This window comes from Trachurus trachurus (assembly GCF_905171665.1).
Source record: "Trachurus trachurus genome assembly, chromosome: 24".
Lineage (NCBI taxonomy): Eukaryota > Metazoa > Chordata > Actinopteri > Carangiformes > Carangidae > Trachurus > Trachurus trachurus.
In genome coordinates, this window is record NC_139910.1 from 6,835,071 (window position 1) to 6,855,992 (window position 20,922).

Here is a 20,922-nt window from a genome sequence, read left to right on the forward strand (position 1 = left end):
GTATTTTTATTTTATTTTTTTAGATGCGTGTGCACTTCATCCTGTTTGTCATGAATGAACTTGATTGACTGTGGCTTAGCTAATAAACATTTGATAAGGAAGCAAAAACAACCAAAGACAGTCTTTAAACGTGCAACAGTTTGTAACCTTCAAGCTATTTTCTTTTTACTGACTGGACCTGAATGCAACAAGAGCCAGTCGCAGATGTGAAGTTGTGTCTCTCCTACCTCCTCGTCGGCTGCGGTGAGTTTGGAGGTCAGCTCCTCCCTCAGCTCGTCCAGCTGCTGCCTGAGAAGCGTCTTGTGCTCCTCCAGCGAGAGCCGCTCCCTCTCAAACTGCTGCTCCAGCTCCTGCGGGAACCGATCACACAAACACTGATCAATGCCAATACGAGCGAGTGGTAAACAAAAGAGCTTCTTCGCCCCGGATCGGTGGTTTCTCATAGAAGTGAAAATGTTTTCTAGGTCAGTAAAGCTGTGAATGTTTTATTGGAAGCTCAGGGGAGGGGCCATGGGGGTGGGGGGGGGCGTTCATTAATGTTCACTGTGTTTTTACATCTGCAAAGATTCTCAGTCATCCAGGTAATAGAATATCTGACAGAGACAGAGGTGTGAAACTGATGTGAACCGATGTGGCAAAACATCATGAGCAGCATTTTAAAGAACAATTAATGACTTCATGAAGAACTTTTTGTAAGTTTTTGATATTGCTACATTGCTAACGTTAGCATTACGGGGACATATTATGAAAATATCACTTTTTGAAAGCTCTTTAACATATTTTTGGGGGTTTGTCTTGCCTTCCGGCCCCCAAAATGTGAGAATCGAGAAAAAAAATCTGTAATTTTCAGGCTCTCTAGGTGGAAATCCATGTGGTTTTACGAGCTGTTCAAATTCATTCAATTTGCATTTAAAGGGACAGACACTAATACCACATTCCTTAACACCTGTTTGTTCAAGTTCAGCATCAAACTTAACTTAACCCTTTATTCAATAACCAACATAATTGATAACTCTTCTTTTTCTACCACTTTTTTTTCCTTTTACTGAAGTTAGCATGCTAACCAGCTAGCTACAATTTGTCATTTTCCGATACCGAGTCACTGTATTGTTGGGAAGAAGTAGCTGCTGAATGGGCGGGTTGTAATCTTGTTAAACATGTCAATCAATACATTTTATGGTTATGGTATGTTTCACAATGAAAGCAAATGGTTTCAATATTGCTTTTTCCATCATTTCAATTCAACACACAGTCAATACCAAGAGTCGACAGCCAAGCAGTGAAGCAGTAAAGATAGACATCGACTCTGACAGCAGCACCGCACTTGTCCAAACACAACTCAAACCCCCCCCCATGCCGTATTTTGCTGCAGATCCAGATTCTCTCTCCTCTTTGTTTGACATTACATACACTGTATTCATCTGTACACATTTCTAAAATAAAAAAAATGAAAAAACTTCCAACAATTTCATAGTCCTTGACAGAAGAAGAAGAGAAAGAGCTCTCGCATTGTAAGCTTAATAATGCTTATTATGGCTTCTGATGAATGGGGAACGATTTCTGTTACAGAGTGGCGATGATTGCTACTTCCCAAGGACAATTAGAGCTGATGGAAATTGCTGTAATGTCAAATAAAATTCGCCACTGTTATTCATTACACAGGACAGGAGGATGGAGTTTGTAATGCTTTAAAAAAACAAAAAAACATCCAGTGTATTGACTGGTGTGACACAGTTCTATAAAATTGAATGGGGACTACACAGGGATTGATCTGAATGGAGGAAGAAGAAAGAGAGGTTGGAAATCATAGTAATTCATGTGTGATGCTTCATGACATGCTGTAATTCAGTCGCTGCCTCGGAGGTCAAAGAGTGAGGAAAGTTTCTCTGAGGACTGTAGCTTTTGTCGCTAAAAAAAACAAATGACTACTGACGTGACAATCTGTGATTCTTTGGACCAAATTGCACTAAAAAGGGACTTGAAACTGCTCGAACGCTCACTCCTCAGTGCTTTCCTTCCCCTACTGTCTCCCTTTCTCCCTCCTTCTCCCTCTCACTCTGTGGTTGCTTGCATCAGGCTCAATGTCCTGATGCAACCCTATAAAAAAAAAGCCAAGACTGGGCCTGAGCCTGCCGATTCTGCACAAAATAACCCCAACGCTGCAGCAGGGATCTCTCCCATCCACAGTTTGCCTGGAGCCTCCATCTCCCACAGGACCCTGCAGAGTCTTTTTCTCAGACTATTCGCTGCTGGCTCGTAAAATCGAATGGTTAAAATGGGCTTTTGGGCAGAAAATACGGACACTACTAACTGTCTTCAAGCAACTGTCTTCTATTCACACATGCTGTTCCAGGGGGCAGTCACCAACTCGGTGCTTTGTTCTACCTGCTGTGTTAACTTTTATTGTGTGGATGCAACCACTGGTAACTGAGCTACTTAAAGCTGCATCGCTTGATGTTTTTGATCACTCGCTTGAAGCAGAACAAACTGTAGAGACGACAATTAAGTAGCATCACTTGACCCGGTGAAGGTTTCAGTGAAGATGTTTCTTGTTCACTAGGGCTGTCAGATCGAACTTTGCTATTCAAACAGAATACAAATTATTTTCAAAATGAGAGCTTCGAGATTCGAAGGTGAAAACTGATGTTCAAATGTATGCCTTCCGCAACGACGCAAATTAATGTTGTGCGTTGCAACGTTCTGGGTTGTAAACATGTTGATAAAACAAAAAATGTAGTTGTTGTTGTGCACGATGTAGAGCTGCAGCTTTAAATTTACGAGCAGAGTTCTTTTTAATTGCCTGTTTATTCAACTAGGGCGGTGGCCTACGTGTTAATACACTACACGCACACATTCTTTTTTTCTTTTTATCGATCGATCCGCGGACCACTTATGTACCGATCACGGATCAACTGTGATCAGTTGTACTACTTCTTATAATATTTCGATTTCCCTTCTTGAAGTTTCATCTTGAGTTGGTAAAACTTAAGTTATTTGGTTGGAATGCCCTTTAGTGGACACGGGACGTAATAATAAGCTTGTATAGGTGTATATAATGAGCTAAAAAAAACACATTAAAAATTTGAATATAATTTTAATATTTAACCTAAGAAGCATTAGAAATTTTAATCTCATTTGGGAAGTTTGACAGCCCGACTGTTCACACACTTCCGGGCCCAGACACCAGAGGAACATTAGCATTCATCTGCAGCGCAGCTCGTGTCCAGTTGATTAATGAGAGATTAATAGTGTCTCCTTTTTAGCTCTGATTTGGTCTCCATTAACTCCGGAGAGAGTAAAGTACCTGCCTGTTTCTCTGCTTTGTGTTCCTGTTTCTGTTGGGCGTTTGGCAGGTAGCGTTCTGTGGGTACATTATGCTGGAAACAGCTGCCTGCTGCCACTGGAAACAAGACTAATGAGAGTGAGGAGAGTCGGCCAAAACAGTTGTGGCCACCGTAAAAAAAAAACGGAAACAATGAGCAGACAGAGCTGAGAGGAGCTGTCTGGGTGGGTGATGAATCTCTGTGGGTTTATCAGTATGGACAGCAGCTTTTCACTTTAAACACCGTCGTTTTAAACAAAGTCAACGGACAAAGGTTGATTAATCCAACTCTGAACACTTTGTCCTCAAAGTAAAGAAACTTCTGACGCTATCTAGTTTGTTTTAAAGGTACCATATTGTAAAATGTGACAGTTTCATTGTCCTCTTTGATTAAAGATCAGCATAGCTTTGAAATACTGTGAAAGTATCAAAGCCTCAGTCCACAGAGAAAATGCACACAGCCTGTATTCAGAAACTGAGCCTTAAAACCAGCGTTCAGGACTTCCTGTGACTCTGTGATGTCACAACCAAGCCCTGCCCCCTCACCACCTGAACCCACCATCCAACACTTGCAGGATTGAGTTTCACTGAGTGTTTTATGTGAAATCTGCTCTACTTTTATTGAATCTCTCAGAAAACAGTCAGCCAATCAGAAAAGCGGCTCAAAGCCTTCTTTCTTCTGATTGGCTGACACTGACCACTTGTTACTAGAGCTCCAGAGAGAGGAGATGCGAAACTACACTGAGACAAATGCGTAAATATGGACCTTTAACAATAAATATGTGAAGTAAATAAGTTGAGACAAAAAAGGAATAAAGTGCTTAGATGTGTCACTGAAATGTGCATTATGTTTTCTTAAATTTCCATTTGCTGGGTGATGTTTTATTTCTATTTTTATCAGTGTTCATTCAGAAAAGGTGAATTTAGCAAGTTCTCAACTTTAGTGGCACCTTCTTCTATCTATCTATCACACTGTAATAAAAAAAAAAAAAAAGAAGAAGTAATTCACCAGCGCACCAGACCAGACACTTAAACCCCATCTGTGAAATACAGGCAATCATGAAAATCAATCTCAATATAGAGGGAAATCATCTGGCCAGCGGTCAGTGGTGGCAGTGTGGAGGGGAGGGGGGGGGACAGGGGGGAGACAAAGTCAGACAGGGCAGTGATCTAATACGACGCGCATCAGGATTCATGTCACACCGGCGGCGCGGCTCCATTTAGAGGGCGAGACCGAGGTAGAGAGTCGACCTGTTCATTTAAATTCCAGAGCCGGCCCCTTCTCACAGACAACTCATTATAATTTAAAGTGATGAAAGAACGGAGGTGACGAGAGAAAAAAGATGATTAACTCCACCTTATAAAAGTGGGATCGGATTTTTCCCCATTGTGATTTAGCAGAAAAAGATATAAAACCATGCACCAACACCGACGGGCGGCGTAACCATATGACAATGGTGAATTACAGTGCAGATGAGGAAATACAAGGCCGCAGATATTGCACAGGGTCGTCGTCGAGGAGGAGGAAGAAATCCTGCGTATGGAGCTCAGCACATATCTAATAACTATGGAAATGCACGACGGTCTTTTCTTAATGTAGCCGTCAGCTCTGATCGGCTCGGTTTAAAAACAAGTCCTCATTATGCAACTTTGATGCAAGAGAATACTTGATCACTTCGCATGGCGGCGTGTGACTGAGAATAAAGGGACTCTGCGGAGATTAGGCATCATCACAAGGCTATTTCGGGGGCTGGTGGCACTGACTGTACGCCTGCACTCGCCTGCATTCAAATTAGTGGTGGAGGGAGGCTGCGGCTCGGAAACAGCCAGACCTCGGGCTCATTAAACCGGGTCCCAGGGCCCGGGTTGTAATTCTAGGGGGCAATTTCAGAGTCTGGTATCGGATGCAGAGTCGCCCTGACATGAATATTTGGGTGTTTGGGTCTCGATGTCAGGCAGAGGAGTAGATTCTGTTGGAGCTTTTATTATGTTATACTACACTATCCTGTAATCACATCTGGTTTAGCAGCAGGGATATCTTCTTTTAGTATTACTTTTTTTTATATTTCTTATTATTTAATTTAGTTTATCTCATTTCATCCCAGTGCATTACAGTATAAACTGATGGATGGCAAATTTAAAGGGGAAACCTGAAAGATAAGTGGAAATACATGAGGTTTGATGAGTGTGAAAATGGTGAAGCACTGCAACAGCACTTCTGTAACATTATCAACCACTCACACACCAATTATTTCTACATACTGTACATAGAATATACACCAGAATTGTACATCAGGGAGTAATTTGGGATTCAGTATCTTGCCAAGGAAAATTCAACACTAGAGGAGCTGGGAATCAAACCACCGCCATCACAGCCTTCACTGTCACCATTTCTAAACCTAGTTGAACACCCTATGAGAGATTTTGACATGACTGATGTTTTTTTCACCACCACCATTTTAAAAAAAAAACAACAAATGAGGAAGTCCTGTGCCAAAAAAACAAATGTTTCCAGCAGGTTCCCTCCTGAGTAAACTGGCTGCTACATTTTAATTCTAATTCTGATCAACACAATTGAAAAAGTCGACACCTTGCACTGGTACAGGAACACAACAATCATGTAGATGTGATATTATATGCATAATTGTGTTGTAATGTCATCTTTCTTATGTTTTACTTTTGTTTATTTTGCTTTTCGATCAATTCTCTGTCTCTCTGAATATAAATGTCATGTAAAGTCACTTAATCCTCATAATATAACTGACTCAACAACAAAACAAAAGACTGCAGCCTCAAAATAAAAGTAGACAAATTAATGATATAGCTAAATAATAAACACAGAGCAAGACTCCATAATACATCGGTTAATATCATCATTAGATTGACATCATATAAGCATAAATTTAAAGTTAACAACTTAACAACAACAGGATTATAAAGGAGAGTCCCGGGTGTTGGCAGGTAGAGATCTGAGAAAACTTCTACATGAGATTATAGAACTTCTTTTACTTTTACAAAACTGGTCCATTGATTATTAAAAATATATTGCATTTAACAAGGGTTATACGCCTCTAGGATGTGTTTCTTTATGAAATCATCGAGGCCTTTTTGAATTTCTAGGTCAAAACATCCTGATGATGATGATGACGATATGAATCAGTAACTCACAGTTGCTACTAAATTGATCTGATTTTAGCTCAAGGATGGAGGATAAAGCTCCCGAACAGAAATTTTCATGTTCCTCCAAAGAGCTAAAAAAAATTAAGTGAAAAAATGAGGTAATGGAGTAAAAATATATATGTACACCATAGAATATGCAGTAGACAAGCAGCGTAAAAGCGCCATCGAAGAAGTGGCTGTATACTGTATGTATGAGCTTAAGGCCCGTTAGAGCCGACACACTCTGTGCTAAGTAAGTAGCAGTGAAATATTTATGCTGGAAGTTTTAGAAACACACACACACACACACACAGGCTGCTGCTGGAGTCACGTACACCGGCCAACACTCCCTCTCACTCCCTCCTCCTCCTCCATCGCATCATTTTGTCCTAATTTTGATTACTTCCCTCCACTTGATTCTCTCCGGTTGCAGTTTTATGTGTCATAATAAATGTCGTCAGCGTTTACGAGCTGGACGGCGAATTTAAAGCATTAAAAGGTCCTGCACTCCCTTTTAAATGTCAGAAACTCCACACCTTCCTCCAGATTTAATTTCCAGATTTTGGGGAGATAAACGTCAAATAAAAAATGTTTTAAAACCCCACAGATGGGTTCGAGCTCTAAGATCTAAAATATCTGCTGCACATTCACAGTGTGTTTACGCCCTTTCCTCACATGTAGGTAGCGCGTTAAAGGGATAGTTCAACATGTTGGCAAATTGGCCCATTGCCATAATCCCTATAGTCAAAGCAGTAGGTTCGTTACCTTTAATTGCCGGTGCAAGCTGTTTTTAGAACGTCGGAGCAGAGCCGTGAGCTGCCCAGAGCTACGCTACGGAGGCTCATGGGATTTCTTGGTTTCCCTCATCAAATACTGAGATGGAGTTGTTTTCGAGGCTAACGCAGAGACTGCTTGCCGAAAAACTGCGCATCTGCGGTTTTGTATGAATTTACCTCTAAAACAACTCTTGTCTCATAACGTTCTGTTATTATCTCATAGCGTGGTGAATGTGCAGGTCACAACTTGTCCACCAGAGCGTTTTGGAGTTGTTGGATTGTGTATTTGATGAGTTTGATGAGGGAAACCAAGAAATCCCATTAGCCTCCGTAGCTCTACTGCTGCTACTGCTATGACTATAGGGATTACAGTATGGCAATGGGCCAATTTGCCAACATGTTGAACTATCCCTTTAACACGCTACCTACATGTGAGGAAAGTGCGGAAACACACTGTGAATGTGCAGATATTTTACTGTAGATCTTAGAGATCGAACCCATCTGTGGGTTTTAAAACATCTTTTATTTGACGTTTGATTGAAGATGTTGAGCTATCCCTTTAATCTAATTAGTTCTTTATTGTCTCCTGTACAATGCTGCACTACAGCTGCCATGTGTAGGTTTGAATGTGTTGAACGTGGGCGAGTAGCAGTTTTTAGCACGACACCGAAAATAGCTCATCAGAGTGTCAACATGCTGGTGTCACCTGTGTGTGTGTATGTGTGTGTGTGTGACTCACCAGCTGCCACATGTTGAAACTTTCTCTTCATTGACAATTTATTTTTATTTGTCTGGTTTCTGATCTTTTTTTTTGTGGCAACATAATCTGTGTGTGTGTGTGTGTGTGTGTGTGTGTGTGTGTGTGTGTGTGTGTGTGTGTGTGTGTGTGTGTGTGTGTGTGTGTGTGTGTGTGTGTGTGTGTGTGTCGGGAGCTGCCGAGGCGACGTGAGCTCAGTGGTGTCCTAGATGACATTTATAGGTGACAAATATAAATGTGCTCCCACGTCAGTAGGTTGCGTTTTCCTCCTTTTGAGGTTGCCAGAGTCTTAGTCACTCTTCCAGCCGCTTCTGATGTATTTTAGTCTGAAGACAACCTCTGCAGATACTCTGTGTGTGTGTGTGTGTGTGTATGTGTGTGTGTTTTGCAGTTATCTTGTGTCACCTGTCAGGCCTACGTACAATGTTGTGCTAGGTTTTATGCTGCAGTGTCAATGTGTGGTCTTTTATATGAGATCATAAACCTGTCTGCAGTGTGTTAAAGGAGCTGCTTTGCTTGTTCACTGATTAGACACATCAGACCTGGACGTCGCCTCTGGATTTGCACCTGTTGACGTTGATAAAGGACGTGGGCACATGTTGATCCCCGAAAAAAAAAAAAAAAAACTGTCTCCATCTTCAAAAAACATTTTAATCTTGTTTTTTTTTTCTCATATCCTGCTGTTAAATCCTTCCAGGTTATAACTGCTGCCAGTCTCATTTTATCTCTCTGTTTCTCTGTTAGATATAAGGAAATTAACCTGATGCTCTGCCACGGATTTAATAACAAACAGTGGGAAGAACCAAGTACCTCTGTTCCTACATTAAAGTGCAACACTAAGGTGGATGTTTTGCCATTTTATCCTACATTACACTAATATTCAACTACCTAGAGAGTGAAACATTGCACTTTATGCTACTAAAATGACTAGCAACTAGTTAAAAAACTAAATATTACACAATATAACATGTTATTAAATATTAAACCAGTGGTTCCCAACTTTTTTTTGGCTCGTGTTGCACCACTGCAGATTCTTCTGAACTCCTCACATGGTTGCATAACTGCTTGAGGCTTTTATTAAAAGTTTATTGCGGCTTTGGCCACATTAATCATCTGAAGACTCTCAGATCTATCCTTGTGACACTTGAACAAACTGCACTGAACTAACTATTACACATACATCAAACCGGCATATTGTCGATATCAGTGCATCTCAAATCTCACTATAGCAAAACAGTGACAGAAAGTTTGACTCTTTGTGTCACGGCTGTAATAAAACATCTAAAAAACGATGCTGAGACTAAACCTGATCAAACTGTTTAGGAGTCCTTGATGTGAAATATCCAATACCCAATATCTGTTTTAAAGATGCCTCTAGATAGATAGATGGATAGATAGATAGATAGATAGATGGATAGATAGATAGATAGATAGATAGATAGATAGATAGATAGATAGATAGATAGATAGATAGATAGATAGATAGATAGATAGATAGATAGATAGATAGATAGATAGATAGATAGATAGATAGAACTTTATTCATCCCGAAGGAAATTATTCGGCCAGGCCGCTCCAGAGGAAAATAACTTAGTTAAAGCAGAAGTAAGTGGTCCGGTCGTTTTCGCTAATGCTGCGTTCCAGGCAGGCTTTTGAAATCGTAAATTACAGCTTCAAGTCACAACTTACGACTTTGTAGCGTTCCAGGCAACCCACTCGTGTTTTTCCGACCTGTTTTACCGGTGAAAGTCACTATAACGGCCACTCGTAACTTCCGACCGGTGAACTCGTACCAGATTGAACTGGTACGACTTCACGGTCGGAGAAATACGAGTTTCCTTGAACGCACCATAACAGTCCTCGTCCCTACGTCGCCACATCCACGGCGTCCCTTGGCTGCACACACAGCCCTGCATGCCGTTCTCTCTCCTCATTGGATAAAAACTGTAGGATACGATAAATGTTTTCTCTTCGGCTCAGAGCAGAGCAGAGGGACTGAGAGACCCGTGTTCCCGTCCAAACACTCTATGTAAGTGATTGCTGTCGGAAGATATAACTATTTAAGACTTATATTAACACAAATATATCACTTACTTCTGCTTTAAAGAAAATAAATAGGATACAAAGAGGAAAATATATTGTTGCATCTTATCTTAAAGAAAGTAGCTCTACAGTATGTTGCCTATAATAAAGGGAATACAACAAGTACAGCTTTGCTCTAATGCTACCATCTAAAATCTGCATAAAAATCTAGTTTATCCTTCATGGGAGAGGCACAAAAGTGTTGAGTCTAAACTTTGTTGTTGTACCAACTTTTACAGCCAAAGCTGTTGGTAGGAAGGTATTTTTTTATAGACAGAGAGAGAGAGAGAAAATGTGTTACAGAGGTAAGACTGAGCAGGAAATCGTCTGTATTCCAATGCCAAATTAATTGGGTGCCAAACTCGGTATCCTGCGCCTCCTTCCATAATTTTGTTCGTGTCAAGAAAGAAAAAAGCTTTTTGGAAACAGTGCTCCGAACTTTGTGAGACACAACAAATTCACAGTTCAGAGTCTGGAGGCAAACGGAGTTGAGTAAGTATAGTGAGTAGTGAGGGAGGCTCCGGCTCTCGTAGCAGATGGTGCAATCAGTGAACAATGTAGAATTAGCTGGGAGGTTAGAGAGGCAGGCGTGTGACTGGTGACTTGTTGAAATCCCTCGACCAGCTCATAGTTTGTCTCTGGGGAAGTAAAACGAGAGCTGTTGTCTATAAAACAGTGGTACAGTACAGTAGGTAGCTGATATTCTTAACGCCAGTGTGTGAGGCGGAGTGTGAAACCAGAGCATATGTGGACGACACGGGACGCCTGTCACTCATACTCACCGCTCCTTTATTGACAAATATTACATCAACACACTGTGACAGGTCCAAATCTTTTGGCAGGCAGAGAGAGAGAGAGACTGACAGAGACGGCAGCTTGGATTTCAACTGAGTCAACACCGAATATCACACTGATAGATTTTATATCAGTTGATATCGGGATTCATTACAACGACCTGCAGATTCGCAGCGAGGGAAAAGTGAAAGAAGTGGGTGAAAACGTGTCGTCAATACAAAAAAACGAGTGCATTTCTATAGATTCAAAGTGTAGAATTGGACAAAATGGAAATTTAAAGGACAAAAATGTACTAGATTCACTCTGATGTGCAGCGTCTCACCCACCGAGCTGCAGAAAACAAACGTCCCAAGGACGGCGTCTTTATGGCTTGAGATGAGCCCCTGAGCCTGACGACGCAGTATCAATTAAAACATACAGCTGTTCATTTTCATTTTTTTCTCTGGCTCTGAGCAATAAACGCTGATTACACAAGACGCAGCGATCTGAAAATGAATCTTGTGTTTTCTGTTCGTTGTGCAGAGTGAACTCGCACATCTCATCACATCTCATCTCATCTTGTTTCCATCCATAGGTTTCCTTTTGTTTTTCCATTGAAGCTGGAGCAACATCTTTATGGTGTACTGTATGTGTGTGTGTGTGTGTGTGTGTGTCTGTGTGTGTGTGTGTGTGTGTGTGTGTGTGTGTGTGTGTGTGTGTGTGTGTGTGTGTGTGTGTGTGTGTGTGTGTGTGTGTGTGTGTGTGTGTGTGTGTGTGTGTGCACTCACAGCCAGCATGCGGTTCTTCTCCTTCTCGGCGCTGTTGAGAGCGTTTTCCAGGGTCACTCTGTGCTTCTTGGCGACTTCGTCCAGAGCGCGGGCCTGGTTCTCCTTCATCTGGCTGGTCTCGTCCTCGTACCGAGCTCGGATGGTGTTCATGTCCTTGTCGTGGGAAACCTTCTCCTCGTGCAGCGTCTGAGTAACACAATAAACACATCAGTTTAAATAGACAATACAGACACACAAACACACTCACACCATATGCTGTATTATTTCAGCCAGAGTTTACACTGCACTCTGTCTCTCGTCCTCCAACGCTTCAGACTCAATTTGTTTTTCCTGCTAACACTAACAACCCACTGCACGATCGATCCATCTGGGTGTTATTGATAATGGGGTTATTATTGATCACGTTGCTATGGAGCCTGTGATCAACAGTTAGCAACATAAGCTGTTCGTCATTATGATTCTAGAGAGGAGTTGGTGTTTGTCAGTTTCTGTCTTCGGCATCAGCGGAGACAGATGCAGACAGCGAGGTGACCTTTAGCTCGGCTCCGACCCTCTTAGTTACTGTTGCTACGTCAGTCAAGATGATGGACCACGCTGCAGATTTAGCTCCGGAAATTATTCTCAAATTATTTCTGAAACAACGGGTCTTTGATTTCACACAGAGAGAAACCAGCACTTACATGATGCTAAAATATGCATCAAACACTAATGATACAAACACTGCATTACTGCAAAGAGTTTTGTTCAAATAATATGAAATTTAGGTCCTGATGAAGGTTTTAAAAGCTGTCTTTTATTTTTCATATCAAGTGCTATAAGATAACCTTGGCTTTAACTTTCCACATTCTGATTAAAAAACAAACAAAACAGAAGTCGGATAAAAGGCTACAAACATTAGCCTGACCTCTGGTACACTAACATCAAACTAATCTAAATATTAATGATATACTAACTCTTGACCTTGGGATAAGCCGGTGCATATTCTCATTTGTCCAGGTCATAGTATTTCAAAGGAGGTTAAATCGAAAGCAACTGGACTTAGTTATTTGTCTAGGAAGACGTTTCACCTCTCATCCAAGAGGCTTCATCAGTTCATGTACGCAGCTGACCAGGCTGGGACTGGTCCAACTATCTGGTGTGGAGACTCACTATTTAACCTCTTGTGTGGGCGTTTCACAAGGGTGATGATGTCACTGGTTCCCTTTTGTGCTCCAAGTGCCAACGACAGTAGTTGGAGTGACAGTCGTTGGTGGGAAGTTGGTTTCGGGTAGGTAGATGCACAGTTGTGCTCAATACAACTGACTACCAGGCTAAGATATCTACACTACTCAGCGACTTTAACACTTATGAAACTCTGAAACGAGACCCGACCAGTGGCTATAAAAAGAAGGTGATAGAATGTCTACAACAATTACAAAAAGAAGGGGTCATTGACAAAACACAATACTACCGGCTTTATCCCCAGGATTCAATCCCATGCCTATATGGACTCCCCAAAATCCATAAAGAAGGGTCCCCGCTCAGGCCCATCGTCAGCAGCATAAACTCGGTCACTTACAACATAGCCAAACACGTAGCCAATATCTTGGCTCCTTTGGTGGGGAACACCCCACACCACATCCAAAACTCTATAGACTTTGTGGGTAAAGTCCGGGACATACAAATGGAACCAGATGACACTATGGTATCCTACGATGTGACTTCTCTTTTTACCTGTATTCCAACTATGGAGGCTTCGGCCACAGTAAGGGAAAGACTCACACAAGACAACTCCCTGCAAAACCGAACAAAACTCAAACCCGAACATATTTGCCAGCTTCTGGATTTATGCCTGAACACCACATACTTCCAGTTCAACGGCAAATTTTACAGACAAAAACACGGCTGTGCCATGGGTTCACCAGTATCCCCTATTGTGGCAAATCTGTACATGGAGGAGGTAGAGAACAAGGCTTTAAACTCCTTTGAAGGAACAACACCGAGCCACTGGTTCAGGTATGTGGACGACACATGGGTTAAAATCAAAACCAAAGAAGTGCAAGCTTTTACCGAACACATTAACTCAGTGGACAAAAACATCAAGTTCACCAGAGAGGATGTCAAGGACAATAGTCTGCCTTTCTTAGATTGTGACGTCCATATGAAAAAGGACAGGAGCCTCCACATTGGGGTATACAGAAAACCCACACATACAGACCAATATCTACTTTTCGACTCTCACCACCCTCTGGAACATAAGCTTGGTGTTATCAGAACTTTGCAACACAGAGCTGATAACGTGCCCACCAGCTCACAGGCCCAAGGGGCAGAACACAAGCACCTGAGAGGCGCCCTCACAACTTGTGGTTACCCTAACTGGACCTTTGTGAAAACTGCAGCTGCTTCCAGAAAGAAAACCAGCAAAGTGGTTGAGAAAGAAAGACAAAACAAGAGAAAAAACATAGTCATTCCATATGTGTCTGGAGTATCAGAAAAACTCAGGAGGATCTTTAACAAACACCGTATCCCTGTGTATTTCAAACCCAGCAACACACTCAGACAGAGACTGGTACATCCCAAGGACAGAACACCACACACCCACAAAAGCAATCTGGTGTATGCAGTCCAATGCAACGAGGAATGCAAAGACCTCTACATTGGAGAAACAAAACAACCACTGCATAAACGCATGGCCCAACACAGGAGAGCAAACTCCTCAGGACTGGACTCTGCTGTTCATTTACATCTCAAGGAGAAAGCCCACTCCTTTGAGGACAGCAATGTCCAAATCCTAGACAGAGAGGACAGATGGTTTGAAAGAGGAGTTAAAGAAGCCATTTTTGTAAAAGTAGAAAAACCAACCCTCAACAGGGGAGGAGGTCTGAGACACCACCTATCCCCAATTTACAATGCTGCCCTTTCATCCCTTCCCAGGAGACTCAACAATCTAGCCTCAAAGAACAACTACTGTTCACAAGTGGCAAGTGACTCCAACGACTGTCGTTAGAACACAATAGGGCACTAACGAAGTCGAAACCAACTTCCCACCAACGACTGTCACTCCAACTACTGTCGTTGGCACTTGGAGCACAAAAGGGAACCAGTGACATCATCACCCTTGTGAAACGCCCACACAAGAGGTTAAATAGTGAGTCTCCACACCAGATAGTTGGACCAGTCCCAGCCTGGTCAGCTGCGTACATGAACTGATGAAGCCTCTTGGATGAGAGGTGAAACGTCTTCCTAGACAAATAACTAAGTCCAGTTGCTTTCGATTTAACCTCCTTTGAAAAAAAAAAAAAAAAAAAAAAATTGACCTTGGGAATAATGCCACATTTTGCCTACGTTACTGCTGTAGTAGTACTGTACTGTAGTTGGTAACAGACAGGACAACTGTAGCGTTCAAGACAAGTAAGTACTTAGATTTTTCCCACTCGGGAAAGTCAGAGAAAATAAATCTACCCCGACTTCTCAGAGAATCAGTTGAGTTCAGAACCACACCGTCAATGGTAGCCTACAATCATCGATGAAAATGCATGTTGAAATACATTCAAATGTTATGAAATATACACCGTAAATTCATGTTTTTTTTTCATCTTGGATTTTTGAATGATCTGTTTCCTTATTTTAAAAAAGATTCTTCTTTTTAATTGTTTTTCTGCCCTTTGTAATGTTTTAATGCCTTAGTTGCGTGAGGCACTTTAAATGTAACCATGTTTTTGGTTATTCTGGAAATCTGAGTTTTCAACTGGTAGACTCCAAGTTCCAAGGTGTTTCGAATGCAGCATATACTATAGTTAGCTAAGTCTGCTAATGTTTGCAGTCTAAAAAAGAGACAACTCTACTGCTACTGCAGATATTAAGTTAGCTGAGGACATTTGCAGCACTTCCTACTGTAGCTATTAAGCTAGTTAGCTTAGGAAGCTAATGTTTGCAGCCTGAACACAGCTTGACAAACAGGTCTGATAAACAGATAAACAAGCCAGTGTTTGTTAAAGGGGTTTTGGGATATATATTTACTGACTTTTTTGGTAGTGGTAGTTCAGAGAGTGACTTGATAGGCTGCGATGAGCCACAAAAGAGAGGCTCTAATACATTACTAAAGCAGGAATAAACATAGGCTACAGTAGATGAGAAAGGTGGTCAAATGTAGGAACTAATAACATCCAGAGGAGGAGGCTCAGAGGAAGAGGGATGAGGTCCTGCTGATTAAGTTGTTGCTAAGCTCCATATATTGTGTAACAGGAGGACAAGTGGACGGGGAAGAACAAATACACCAAGTGCACAGGGTTTGTCACTGGGTGGCTGGTGCTGCTGCTGCATCAATCCAGGCAAAGGTCACAGAAAACAGTGATTTTTCTTGGGATATTGAGTAACAAACTCTAATCTGCAGCTCATTTAACTTTAGGTTTAATCGGGGGGAGCAGCTGTTTCCTCATTGCATGGGTTTAACCAAAAAAAACATTTTTAATTAGCCAAATCTCGCCAGAAACACCACATGGGGATAGTTAGGGCCCGAGCCAGTGACAACGTCACAGGGAGGACCCTATTGTAATTCGACATGCACATAAATCAACGTGCCAGCCGGCGAGTAACAACAAGTAAGCAAGCAAGTAACCAAGTACTGCATAGACCTGGCGCAAAATATCCCAGATATTGTAATGTTTATTAGGGCCCGAGCGGCGACTGCTGTCGCCCAGCGAAAGCCCTATTGTTTCTGCTATGTTTATTATTAGGGCCCGAGCCAGTGACAACGTCACAGGGAGGACCCTATTGTAATTCGACATGCACATTAGTCAATGTGCCAGCCGACGAGTAACAACAAGTAAGCAAGCAAGTAACCAAGTACTGCATAGACCTGGCGCAAAATATCCCAGATATTGTAATGTTTATTATTATTATTCTTCCGCGCGTTTGAACGCGATTTCGACCCCTTTCCCAAGCCGAGAAACGGATGAAACTTTCGACGCAGGGGGGGAAGCCCGAAAATTGCGATTCAGTGGTGGTCTCACATGTGGGCGTGGCCAAATGGCACCACAGCGCCCCCTAGACCGCGCATAGGGAATGAGGGTCTGCGACACCGATTTGTCCGAAACTTGGTAAACATATTCATCAACCACAGATCTACAAAAAATCGCTTTACAGACATATCCGAAAACCAACAGGAAGTCGGCCATTTTGCTTCAAACTTTGTTTACGCAAAACGAACTCCTCCGAGGGGTTACGCCCGATCGACTCCAAATTGGGTAGAGAACATCGTTAGACCTAGCTGAGCTTATCTTGTGCTCCGCAGGTCTGTAGCTCAAAGCGCTTGGCCTCTGGCGTGCCCCGAAGTTTGGCGACTGTTTCGGTGCTCGCCATGTAAATACGAACGGCTCTCATGCCCACATACTTGATCGTAGACGCTTCAATCTTGGTGCAAAAATCTATGGAGAGACCCTGAACGATCCGACATATTATTTGCCTACGTCGCTCATAGCGCCCCCCGGTGGTAACGGGAAACGTACAAAAATTCGTTAAAAATACATAATTGACCAAATCGACTTCATTCCACTTCTAATACATGCAGACCCGGATGGCGAAGCTACATCATGAACACTTTGACCCCACGACCAACGGCGTCCGTGTGCCGCCGCGGCGAATGTGTATCTTCCCAATTTAAATTACGTTTGCCGTTCACGCGCACATACTTCGTCGTAGCCACTTGAAATTCAAAGGACATGACGTTGGCTCCTCCCTGAACGTTTTGATATATCGACTTCCTGTCTGGCTCATAGCGCCCCCCGGTGGTAACAGGAAGTACACAAAAATTCATTAAAAATCCATACTTCACCCGATCAACTTCATTCCACTTCTAATACATGCAGAACCAGTTGCTGAAGCTACATTATGAACGCTGTGAAGATACGACGAACGGCGTCCGTGTGCCGCCGCGGCGACTGACGATTTTTTTTCGTCCAATTACGTTTGCCTTTTTCGTGGCTTTAACGAAGTCGTGTCCTCACGAAATTTCATCCACAGGTCAAGAATGGCGAGCTCTTTCAGCGGATACAGTCGTTTCCCATGGGCGTGGCTAAATGCCTCAATAGCGCCCCCTTGAAGTTTTTCCGAAATTCTCCATAGACAAATTTCGCTTACTTTGTCGTACACATACGAAACTCGACACACACGTGTATCATACCCAAACATACAAAAAATTGAATTGGAGCCACGCCCTAAACCCGACAGGAAGTCGGCCATTTTGGTTAGCATTTCTTTGACGCAAAACGAACTCGTCCGAGGGAGTTCGCCCGATTGACTTCAAATTGGGTAGAGAACATCTCCAGACCAAGCTGATTACGGCTTGTGCTCCGCAGGTGTGTAGCTCAAAGGGCGTGGCTGCTAGCGCACGGCCAAGTCCCACGAGTCAGCTAAAAAGGTTTAAATGCTATCACGCCCACAGATTTGATCGCAGCTGCTTCAAACTTGGTGCACATGATGAGGGCGTGACCCTGAACGATCCGACATATTATTTTCCTACGTCACTCATAGCGCCCCCCGGTGGTAACAGGAAGTGCGCTAAAATTCATTAAAAATACATCGTTGACCCCATCGACTTCATTCCACTTCTAAAACATGCCGAACAAGTTGGTGAAAGTATTTCATGAACACTATGACGCTACGGCTAATGGCCCCCTTGTGGAGGCGACAGGAATAGCGCTCCATCGTGAACTGCCACCTCCCACGGATTTTGCCCGATTGACTTCATATTCGCTACAGATCATCAGGAGACCAAGCTGGTCAAACACTATTAAAAGCTTTTCTCTACGTCAAACGGCGTGGCTGCTAGGGGGCGACAAAGTTGGCCAACAGCTCGTTTAGTCGCCATGCTATTACGTTTGCCTTCCACGCCCACATACTTGATCGTAGTCACTTCAAAATTTCAGTACATGATCAGAGGCCCGCCCTCTACGCCTCCATTTGATCGTACGCTAGCTCGCTCAAGACGCCCCCTTGTGGACACAGGAAATGTCGTGTTTTGCATCGACATTGTCCGATCAGCTCGAAACTTCACATGTGTGATGAGGTCACGACCCCAAACACAACGGCCCACATCCCGTTACCGCCCCCTGGTGGACGAACCGTAAACCTGCCGTAACTCCATCGTACGTTGTCCGATTTGCTCGAAACTTCACGTGTTCGACGAGGGGACCGCCCTCGACGCAGCCGCCCACGTCCGGTTGCGCGCGGGGGTTTCGAAGAGCGGCCCGGGGGTAGCGGGGACGCCGAGTGGCGTGGAACGAGGGCCCGTCATAGCCGCTTGCGGCTTTAATTAGGGCCCGAGCGGCGACTGCTGTCGCCCAGCGAAAGCCCTATTGTTTCTGCTATGTTTATTATTATTCTTTCTTTCTTTCTTTCTTTCATTCTTTTTCTCTCAAAAGGATCGCATTTTTGGAGGCTTCAACATGCCCCAAAACGCGTAAATTTTGGCATGCACATCAGGACTGGCGAAAAATTTGATATTTTAAAGTCGTTGGAAATGGGCGTGGCCAAATGGCTAAATAGCGCCCCCTAGAAAATTTCAAAACATCAGCCCCGCCTTTGTGTGTCACCTAGACGCATGAAATTTGGTGGGCTTATAGAACATGGCAAGACACACAAAAAAGCCTCTTAATGTCATGGTGAAATCACAACAGGAAGTCGGCCATTTTGATTTGAACTTTTGACCTGTTTGATCTAACTTCTCCTACAGATTTTGTCCGATTGACTTCAAATTGGCTAGAGACCACCGAGATGCCACTCTGATCAAAAGTTGTGCTCCGCAGGTCTCTAGGTCAAAGGGCGTGGCTTCTGGGGCCTTGAGGATTTTGGCGACTTTTCGTTTGCTCGCCATTTCACCTTCCAACAGCTCTAACGCCCACATACTTTATCTGATCAGCTTCAAACTTGCTGGACATGATGATGGCTCCGCCCTGAACGTCCCGATATATTAATTTCCTACGTCACTCATAGCGCCCCCCGGTGGTAACAGGAAGTGGCCAGGTTTTACCTTAATGTGTACTGATGCCACATAGTTAACCCCATCAACTCCATTCCACTTCTTAAACATGCAGACTAAGGTGGTGAAGCTACATCATGAACGCTGTGAAGCTACGTGTAATGGCGTCCGTGTGGCGACGCGGCCACCATTCCTCGCCATTAAAATACGTTTGGCTTCATGATGGCTTTAATGAACTCGTATCAACATGAAAATTGGTACACAGGTCCAGGGTCACGACCTCAACATCTCCATATGCTCATAGGCGATCTCACTCATGTTGCCCCCTAGTGGAAACAGGAAGTGGCATATTTTACATCAACATTGTCCGATTTCCACGAAACTTCACATGTGTGATGAGGGACTGACCCTGAACACACCTGCACACATCCCATTACTGCCCCCTAGTGGATGAACCATTAACTGCTCATAACTCCCTCATGCTTTGTCCGATTCACTCCAAACTTCACATGTGTGATGAGGGACTGACCCTGAACACACCTGCATGCATCCCATTACTGCCCCCTAGTGGATGAACCATTAACTGCTCATAACTCCCTCATGCTTTGTCCGATTCACTCCAAACTTCACATGTGTGATGAGGGACTGACCCTGAACACACCTGCATGCATCCCATTACTGCCCCCTGGTGGATGAACCATCAACTCATCATAACTCCTTCATGCTTTTTCCGATTTGCTCGAAACTTCACGTGTGTGATGAAGGTCCGCCCCTGAGCTCATCTGCCTACATCTGGTTACCGCCCCCTGGTGGATGAATGAAATATTGCGTTTTTTTGCTCCTGCCTGGGTTTTTCTCCCTTCTCACCACAGCCCCCGCGTGCCTCAGGCCCCACGGTGGCGTGGAGTCGCGAGGGCCCGATCATCGCCGCTTGCGGCTTTAATTATTATTATATTCTCCCTAAAATCGCCTTTTTGGGGGCTTTAACATGCCCCAAAACGCGTAAATTTTGGCATGCACATCCGGCCTCGCGAAAATTTTGATATTTTGAAGTCGTTAAAAATGGGCGTGGCCAAATGCCTCTATAGCGCCCCCTAGAAATTTTAAAAAACCCCTCCCCATAGGGGTTTTTTTGGAGTTGGAACATGAAAATCGGTACACATGTGTAAGTTGCCAAGACGGACAAAAAAGCCTCTTAATGTCATGGTGAAATCACAACAGGAAGTCGGCCATTTTGATTTGAAATTTTGACCTGTTTGATCTAACTCCTCCGAGGGATTTCGTCCGATTGACTTCAAATTGGCTAG

General features: G+C 43.2%; 1 protein-coding gene across 1 annotated transcript in view; it reads right to left on the minus strand.

The window, feature by feature from the left end:
- fam184ab (family with sequence similarity 184 member Ab) overlaps positions 1-20,922 on the minus strand; it is a gene marked incomplete at both ends in the record, with an annotated part of 179,245 nt that overhangs the window by 60,627 nt on the left and 97,696 nt on the right. Inside the window, 2 exons of the mRNA XM_084000346.1 lie at positions 228-350; positions 11,659-11,844. Of these exons, the coding sequence (XP_083856472.1) occupies positions 228-350; positions 11,659-11,844 (309 nt within the window). The remainder of the gene's footprint in view (positions 1-227; positions 351-11,658; positions 11,845-20,922) is intronic.